Consider the following 9,594-nt stretch of genomic DNA (forward strand, 5'->3'; position numbering starts at 1 on the left):
TTTGATGATTGTAGTGATGCTGATGATGGTGATCAACCTTTTTTATTAGATAGGAATAACAAATTTTTATTCAATTTTATTAATAAAAATTTACAAGTTTTTCCATAATTTTCTTATTTCTTTAAAACTTAAGTGTGTTAAATATTGTTTAGTTAAATTGTAATGATGACAATGATCGTAGTAATGGTGATGATGACGGTGTTGTTTGTTTTTCAAATTAAAAAATTCTTCTTCAGCTCCTTTTGATAATATTCTCTTTGTAATTTATATAACTTAATTTTTTCTTTAGTTCATTTTATTGGATCTTTTATAAAATCTTGTGGAAGATCCAATAAAAGATCTTCTTTCTTTTATCAGTCATATTTTTTAAAATGGAAACAACAAAGTTAGATAAATTATTTTAAATATTTTTAATAAGAATGGTTTAGGTTAATTAGTAATCAATTTTTTTACTACCTAATCTATATTTTAAAGTTTATAAACTAATTTTAGGCTTGTAGTTTTTAGATTTTTAATTAAATAATTTTTTAAATCTATATAAAATGATTTTTATGTTTGGAACTTTATGTTTTTTCAACTTTCAACTTAAAAGTAAGATTTAAAAAATAGATTCAGATTAAAATGGACACAGATGAAAGTTTAAAACGGAAAAATGAAGATGATGGAGACGAAGAGAGTTTTATAGGACCACCAATGCCAATTTTAAAAAAAAAGAAAAGTAAGTATATTCCTTTTCAGTGCTAACAACTCTGATCATGAAGATGATCACTGATCACTGATCACAAGTCATCTTTTTACTAAGTTTGCTATGAATTTAAAATGTGAATTTTTTTCATCTATTGGTCATTATCATCAGCATTAGTTTTCTTTTTTCTTTGATTTGTTTCTTTATTTATTAATCTGTGTATGTTTCTATTAAAGTTTACCTAACTTAAAAAAATGTTGTAAAAATTAATTATGGAAATATTTACAAGTTTATTTTACATTTAGAATTAGAGTTTGAACAGACTTATTTAAAAAATCTTCCTTCTTGTGAAAATTATGAAAAAAGTTATATGCATCGGGATGTAGTGACACACGTGGAAGTAACACCGTTAGTTGTTTTTTTTCTCTCTAAACTTTATTTTTAAATGATACACACTCGCACACGCACAGATATTTCAGTTGACATAAGCTTTTTCTTTTCACTAATGGTGCTAATCTAGTTGTTCATAACTCGTTTGCATGAGTTAAACAACTCTCCTGAAAAAATTCACATTTGTAAGGTGTGTGAGTGTAACAATATATTGTTGCACTTTTATAACACATAGTATATTAAATGAAAATAAATCTCTTATTTGAGCCTTGGTAACTGCACAACATCCATCCAATGTTTTGTAAAAAGTGTGTACTGCACTTAAATTTGAAAAATGTTTGTTATAGAATTATTTCAATAAAATTTTTTTGTATATTCAATGAATCAGGGTTAAAGATACTGTAAACTGACAGGTCTCATTTTTGCACACAGTTCCACTTGATACAATATTTCAGGGAGAGATGAATCAAAAAGTATGGTGTTACCTAGATGTTACCTAGGTGGTATGGTACCTAGATGGTACCTAGGTGGTATGGTGCCTAGAAAGTATTAATCCGGAAAGGCCATATTGATAATAACAATTTTGTTAATAATAATGTTTAAAGATCAAAGTGTCATCAGATGAAGCTCAATCCTAATCTAATCTGCTATGCTCTTTTTAATGCCTTGTTTATTGCAATTTTTATTCTTTATTTTCACTTTTTTATTGTTTTTGAAATTTCAATTAAGTTCTATATTTCTTAAAAGTTCAGTTTAAAGTTTTCTATTTTTTTTTGTTTTGTTTTGTTTTGTTTTAGGAACAATTTTATTATAACAGCCAGTAATGATGGCCATGTTAAGTTTTGGAAGAAGAAAGAAGGAGATATTGAATTTATCAAACATTTTCGTGCACATTTAGGTAATATTTTTAATATGAGTTAAAGAAAAAAAGCCTTAAAATATAAATGTTTTTTGCATAATAAGTATGAATAATAATTTTCATGTGAGTGAAAGTAAAAATGAATTCTTCTATTGTATTTTTTTTCTTTTTTATTTCTTATTTTTATTAATTTACTTTACATATTTTGTTATTTTTTTTTTATTTACTCATTTCTGTCTTTTTTTTTTTTTTTTTACATTTCTCTTTAAAATTTTCTTACTTTTTCAATTTTTTAAACTTGACTTTGTTTTCACGTAAATTTTTCTCTGAACCTGATGTACCTTCTTATTTTTCTTTGAACCTGATGTACCTGCTTCTTTTTCTTACTATTGAATAAAATATTGTTTAGGTGCTATTGAAGATGTTTCATCAAGTGTAGACGGGGCTTTATATGCAACAATTGGTGTGGACAAGGCCCTTAAAGTTTTTGACGTTATCAACTTTGGTATAAAATTATTTTTTTGTTTTATGTTGTTTATTTTTAAATAAAGATATTATTTTTTTAGTTAGCAGTTGAAAACTAATGCAACATTTTTAAATTTTAAATTAGCTTTATACAGTACTGTGAATATGTTTTAGACCACTTACATTTTTTCAAAAGATCCGGAGAATTCTTCTCTAATATTAAAGTTTGTAGTTCTATATTATAAACTTATTAAAACGCATGTATTTCACACAAAAATATAGAACAATAACAAACTATTTAATGTCAAACTTCATAAAAAACTCTTAATATCTACTATGTCCTCCTTTTGCCTTAATCACAGCCGATATTTGCCGGGGAATAGATTCATACAAATTAGTTATAAATTCCTGGGGTATGTTGTGCCATTCTCTTTGAAGTACTTCAAAACATTCTTTAGCATTTCGGGGAGCATGTTCAACCTTCTTTCTGTCCAGGTAATCCCATATATGCTCAATTATATTCAAATCTGGACTCTGGGGAGGCCAGGTCATCAATTCTAGTACTCCTTCCTCTGCAATTTTATTTAAACAATTTTTTGCCACTCGGGAACAATGTTTTGGGTCATTGTCCTGCTGCAGAATAAAATTATGACCTACTAGTCTCATTCCGGATGATACAGCATGGTGCCTTAGGATATCTACGTAACATTCCCCGGTGAGTCGCCCCTCTATTTTGATCAAATCACCTACTCCAGATGAAGATAAACAGCCCCAAACTTGTAAAGAGCCTCCTCCGTGTTTAATGGTAGGGTTTAAACACTCAGGCTTATAGGCTTCTCCAATTCTTCTTCGAACATATTGGCGTCTTTTTGTTCCAAAAATTTCGAATTTGGACTCATCGGTGTACAGAACCCGATTAAACTTTTCTTGGGCCCAATCTTTGTGTTGTTTCGCATATTTAAGTCGTTTTTCTTTATTACCACGCCGTAATAATGGTTTTCGAATTGCAACACACCCTCTTAATCTCGATTTGAGTAGGTGTTGTCGAATACAAGAAGAGCTGACATTTTTCCCAGTTGCTGTGTTAATGTCCTTTGCCAAATCGGTTGATGTTTTTTTCCTATTTTTTAAAGAAAGTGTTTTTAAATATTTATTGTCGTCTTTTGTTAGCTTAGGAGATCTACCACTTTTCTTTCTATCTTCAAGGGAGCCAGTTTCTCTAAAATTTTTAATGATTTCTGTAACAGCAGTCTTTGAATATCCTGCTTTGGACGAAATTTGGCGCTGAGAATAACCTTCTTCGTAAAGCATAATAACTTTTTGTCTCTCTATTAAAGATACTTTACCCTTTTAATTAATCTAAAAATGCAAACTTAACATTTAAAAATGAAAACTAATATATAATTTATCTAAAAATGCATATTAATAACTTTGTTTAAATATTTTTAATGATTTGTCTAACTATGTTCATAAAAAATAACAATTTTTTAAAAATGTACCAAAACCCATAATTATTGTACTAAATTCATTCTATCACTGCACTTTATAATGTCAAAAACAAAAAATGAAGGAGTATGAACCCGAATCACTATAAACCAGTTTATTTTTATTTCTTATTTAGATGAACGCTTGGTCGGTAGTTATTATGACACATCGTTTTAAAAAATAAACAAACAAATCCCTCATGTTCTCTCATCAATTTTGTTTATTTATTCAAAATATTATACTCTTTCAACTTTTCTTGTATATCATTAAACTTAAGTACGCTTTAAAATAATTATATAGGAAAAAAATTGTAAATACGTCTAATTATGGAAGTGGTCTAAAACATATTCACAGTACTGTATATCATAAGAGTGATAAATTCTTATTCAGATATTTCTGTTTACCCATCACAGATATGATAAACATGATGAAATTGAACTACCATCCAATGTTGTGTGAATGGCTGTTTAAAAAAGGTGATGCAATTTCAGCAATTGCTATGTAAGCTCATTTATAACATATTTGTTTCTTGGTTTTGTCAAGTTTAAAAATGAAACCATATTATATTTAATTTCTTTTGTAAACCAAATTTAAAATGCACTTGGTCTTAGCCATTGTTCATGTTCTGTCTAGTTTTATGCATGTTGTAGTATTTGTAATAAATGTATCTAGTCTAGGTGAACTAAATTCGCCTTATTACTAAAATGTTGTAATGCAGCAGTTTTACTAGATATTAAACTAACCAACACTTGTATTTTATTGTGTTTTAGCTCAGAAAAAGATGGCAGTGTTATTTACATTTATGATGGAAGAGGAGAAGCTAAGCTTTTAACAACGCAAACAATACATTCTAAACCTATTACAGCAATAAAGGTAGTTGTGTTGAAATAGTGGTTGAGTTTGTTGCTTTTATGCTACAAAGTGATTGGATTTCATTTTGGATTGTTCAGATTGGTATTAAAACAGTTTGAAAAAGGATTGTTTTTAAGGCAACATCCAACCTGACTAATGATTATATATTTCTTTTTTAAAGTACAATCCAGTTTACGATGTTGTAATATCAGCTGATCAAGCAGGAATGCTGGAGTATTGGAGTGGGCAAAAAGATGACTTCTCTTTTCCTAAAAATGTTAAGTTTGAGTTTAAAACCGACACTGATTTATTTCACTTTGTGGCAGTAAGTTTTGCTTCATACTTTTTAGTTAAACCTTCACTCTAATGCAAGTAATCCATTTGACTCATTTTGCTTATTTAGATTTGATAGTTTTTTTCAAAGCTAAAATTGGCTGATGGAAGCTTTCTAAAAAACTGACCAATTGTAAAGAAACAATATTTTTCAAACTCTGGAGTTTTTCAAAATATCAGTAGATCTATTTCGAAGACAAAATCTTTTTCTAATTTTAATTCTTCATTCAGCGTTTAACACTAAATCTAAAAAGTATTTAGCAACAATAATAACAATTAATAAAAAGTATAATAAACGAGTCTTTATTTTAAAACAAAATTTTATAGTGATTAATAAAATTTAATTTTGAATTTTCAAAGTTTATTTTAAAAAAACTTTACATTGGTTGTTTTTACTTTGTATTATTTCAATTTGATGTTAGAACAAGACTTACGTGACATCGATAAGTTATTCAAAAGATGGAAACCAATTTGTTACAAAATCGATGGATAAAAAAGTAGGCACTTTTTGCTTTCTGGGTATTTTTATTTTACTCTTGAATTTTAAGGTTGGTTCTTTGGATCAAACTGTTTTTAAAAATGTTCAGTTTCTATTTAAGTGTCCAATTAAAAATGTAAAAAATTGGTTGAAATAATAATTTAGTTGACTTCCTTCTGCACAAAAATTAGAAAAATCTGTTAAGTAGTTTTCGAGTAATTAACGATTAAAGAGTGCTGAATTTCATCAGGTTCAACCCATATTTTTTATTTATTAGATATTTTTACTATTGAATTTTAAGGTTGGATTTAAATGTTTTGTTAACTTACCATGTGTACTAAGAATTAATCTGTTCTTTTTTTTTCATTAGGTGTGCGTGTTTCGCTTTCTGACTGCAAAGAAAACAAAGGTTCTGGTTGAAAGTTTAAAGACATTTACTGCAACTCAGCAGGTTGGTATTTAATATATTCAACAAAATCTTTCTCTCGTGCTTCTACTTGCTTTATTTTTATTTTATTTTGATTTGGTGTTATTTTGTGCTCTTTTTTTTTGTTTATATATTTTGTTATTTTTATTTGTTATTTTTAAGTTCATTTTTTCATGTTTTAGTTTGCATTGTGTTTGTCATTTTTTTGGTTAAATTTTTGGTAAATTTTAAAGGAAAAACAAGTACTGCCCAACATGGAGTTTGGAAGACGAGTGGCTATTGAGAGAGAGTTGGAAAAGAGTGAAGCATTTAAACATGTTAACCCAGGTAGTGTGTTTTTAAGTTAAATTCAATTATTAACTTTCTTGTAGATATTAAGTATCTTATATACCATTTGCAATGAAACAAACTGTAATAATAAATGTAATTTTTGATAAATATTAATAATTTATGATAGATAATAGTAAACAGTAAACAGAAGATATCGATTTCATGTATTATCATTATGCATGTCTATTATTATCAAATAAGAACAAATAAGTACCATGTTTGCCTAATAAAGATGAATTATTTATTCTTAGTGTTTGATGAGACTGGTTATTTTATCCTTTATTCTACTATACTTGGAATCAAAGGTTAAAAATTTAAAGTTTACTTATGTTCAAAGTATATGTATATTAAAATTATACTTTTGTTAGAGTTTCACATTAAAAGTCAATTTTAGAACATTTTCACCACAATTTTTTAAAAACATTTATGAAAAGAATTTTTTTTTTTCTATTTAAGTTGTTAACTTGGTTACGAATACTTGTGTTAAGTTCCTCGGCATGGTATGCGCTATTTACTATTGTTGAATGATCAGCATGAAACGCTTTTTTTTTTCTTTTCTTCTCGGTTATTCTTATTTTTCTTATTTCTTTTTTATAGCTATTTGTTTTGCTGTATTTACAATGGTATTTTTGAATGATGAACTTTTTTAGATGAAAATATGATTCCAGTGAAATCTTCTTAAAATTTTCCAGTGTTTTAGACGCGTTACGTGAGATTTGCTTATCAACAGACCGGGCGCGCCGTTTATTTATTGCGTGTTTATCTTTTAGAAAGACAACGTCAGGTTTCTAAACATCGGTTTGTACCAAGGAAACCCAAACAAAATTAATTCTTCTTTTACTTTGGTAAGTTTAGCACTTTCCGTTTTTTTTTTACTTTGGTAAGTTTAGCACTTTCCGTTTTTTTTTACTTTGGTATGATAGTTTAGCACTTTAGAACAATGGAAATTATTAAAAATTTTCGACGGGTATTTTTAGGAAGTTTTTCTTGCTTGCTATTATTTTGAATAAACATCTAAAAATTAACATAATAATTTACAGTGTTGAGTGCGTTTGTAGTGTTTCATGATATTGTAGCATGGTTATGAACTGCATTGATTGAATAGACAGAATGAAAGTTACATGAAGAATTTTGATTCGTTATTATACAAATTCACCAGTTAACACGGTTTTAGAAAATACTGAACTTCATATTGCTTTTGTTTTTCTTCCATCTCCAGGAGATGACGGCCTCTGATAATCCATCGTTTGATAAAATCTCAACAGATCCCTGTCTGATATGCACTGGGTATAAAAAAAATCGATTTTACATTTTGAGCAGAAGGGATCCTGATCAAGATCAGAGGTAAATAGAAGCTTTCGGTAGGCGAGAAATAACTTAATAAACGTATATCAGAATCAAGTTTTATTTTATGCAAGAATCTTTGTTTGGAAAAAGTTTTTCTTTCTTGATAACATTCTAAAATTTTTGCAGCGATCGAGACATCTTTAATGAAAAGCCGTCAAGGGATGAAATAGTCGCAGCGACGCAGGTAACTTCTGCTTCGACATTTTTTTTAACGTATGAAATCCACAAAAAGTTCTCTATATCATTTGCTACATCTTTCCGTTATTTTTTCAGGAGACATCCGTTAAGTGTCTTGCAGAGAATGTAGTAATGCACACAACGATGGGCGACATACATTTAAAGCTTTACCCTAAAGAGTATGTTATATTTTAATGGTTTTTTATTTTTCTAGATGTTATAAACAGTTTAATGAAAATTAGGCTTGTTTTACATTTTATATTTATAAGCGGTTTATTTTTATCGAGTTTAGATGTCCGAAAACAGTAGAGAACTTTGTAACTCACTGCCGTAATAGCTACTACAACAACCACATCTTTCACAGAGTTATCAAGCAATTCATGATTCAAACGGGAGATCCTATTGGTAAATTATTGATTATTCTCTCTGATATATTTATAGACCAAAACTTATATAAAAACTTATGACGCATATATCAATTATTAGTTCATCGAATAGCATCATTCTAAAATGATCTGTTTTGGCTCAATCTCCAATTTCAGACGTAAAGATTTTTTTATTTTGGAACCGAAAATTTGTTTAAAATTTTTTTTTACTTTAATTTTTAAAGTTAAATTTCGACCTTTAAAAGTTAAAAAACCCAGAAACCTTAAAAGTTATTATTATTATTTTTTTTTTACCTTTTAATGTGAGTTGGTTTGTAAATTAGGCGACGGGACCGGTGGTCAGTCCATTTGGGGTGGAGAATTTGAAGATGAATTTCACCATACCTTGCGTCATGATCGCGCCTACACTCTCAGTATGGCGAACGCTGGTCCAAATACAAATGGTAGCCAGTTTTTTATCACTGTTATCCCAACGGTAGGGTTTTGTTTTCAGCTTTGATGTGATTCCTTTTGTTCTTTATAGTAATCACGAGATTATTATGAGCTGCATACCTTTGATTTTCACTTTTTTTTTCCAGCTAACGACTAAAATAACTTGTTTTTATAACTTTAGCCCTGGCTCGATAACAAACACACTATCTTCGGACGCGTTGTTAAAGGTATGGATGTGTGTCAAGCAATCAGCCTGGTGAAAACCTTCCCTAAAAATGACAAGCCACGTGAAGATGTGAAAATTGTTAACATGGTGGTGAAATAACTTTTTTTCCAATCGAAAAGTTTCAGGGTTTTCCTTCGCCACTTTAAAAAACGAATCTACGAACGAATCTACGAACGGATCTACGAACGGATTTAAATAACGACAGACTACGCATGCGCAAAGAATTGAAAGAATGTTGTTTATTGTGTACCAAACAAAACAAACGAAACTTAAATATGCAGAGAAAAAATTCCCCGTTTATTCGACCTTTTCACATTACCTTGCTTCGAACAATTTTAATTTCCCATGTTCCTCTTTTTTTTTTTTTTTTTTTTTGTCAGAAGTATAAAAAATGAAAACTCTCCAAGTTAAAAGTTGTGAAAATATTTCCAATGAAATATGCATAAATACTAAGTACTAAGTAGGTAAATCTAAACACCACAAAACATATTATCAATTTTTTTCGACTTGATCTTAGTAAGGCGTATTTAATTCTTGTTTAAACATGATAGATTATATAATTTATTTTTTTTTAGATCATCGAATAAAACAATTAAAAAGCACGTGTAAGAGAGTATATACAAGTATTTTTTGGATAATAAACCTGAAGGCAAAAAGTCCACTGTGGATCATTTTAAATGAGAAAATCCACAAAAGTACTGTTTATAGGAAATTTGGACGTA

At 28.6% G+C, this 9,594-nt stretch overlaps 1 protein-coding gene across 1 annotated transcript; it reads left to right on the plus strand.

The window, feature by feature from the left end:
- The first annotated feature begins 568 nt into the window (after nucleotides 1-568).
- On the plus strand, nucleotides 569-9,177 carry LOC149879977 (peptidylprolyl isomerase domain and WD repeat-containing protein 1-like). The gene is made up of 19 exons (XM_090069935.1): nucleotides 569-718; nucleotides 991-1,093; nucleotides 1,873-1,973; nucleotides 2,344-2,439; nucleotides 4,298-4,385; nucleotides 4,655-4,757; nucleotides 4,918-5,061; nucleotides 5,492-5,566; nucleotides 5,918-5,998; nucleotides 6,208-6,301; nucleotides 6,556-6,609; nucleotides 6,761-6,804; nucleotides 7,075-7,149; nucleotides 7,524-7,648; nucleotides 7,778-7,835; nucleotides 7,925-8,007; nucleotides 8,121-8,233; nucleotides 8,538-8,689; nucleotides 8,828-9,177. The coding sequence occupies exons 1-19, from the start codon at nucleotides 622-624 to the stop codon at nucleotides 8,969-8,971; spliced, it is 1,830 nt and encodes a 609-aa protein (XP_089926061.1). The 5' UTR covers nucleotides 569-621; the 3' UTR covers nucleotides 8,972-9,177.
- The last annotated feature ends 417 nt before the right edge of the window (nucleotides 9,178-9,594 follow it).

Source organism: Hydra viridissima, unplaced genomic scaffold, assembly GCF_058129835.1.
Source record: "Hydra viridissima isolate aposymbiotic clone 2 unplaced genomic scaffold, HvirCarnegie_v1 scaffold_13, whole genome shotgun sequence".
In the NCBI taxonomy this organism is placed as follows: Eukaryota; Metazoa; Cnidaria; class Hydrozoa; order Anthoathecata; family Hydridae; genus Hydra; species Hydra viridissima.

What these genes read in the sequence shown, in the direction of transcription:
- LOC149879977 (XM_090069935.1), top strand. Translation starts at nt 622, where the DNA reads ATGGACACAGATGAAAGTTTAAAACGGAAAAATGAAGATGATGGAGAC. An exon ending in TTAATTCTTCTTTTACTTTG is followed by an intron (nt 7,150 to 7,523) that starts GTAAGTTTAGCA and finishes TTCCATCTCCAG; the next exon opens with GAGATGACGGCCTCTGATAA. An exon ending in TTAAAGCTTTACCCTAAAGA is followed by an intron (nt 8,008 to 8,120) that starts GTATGTTATATT and finishes TATCGAGTTTAG; the next exon opens with ATGTCCGAAAACAGTAGAGA.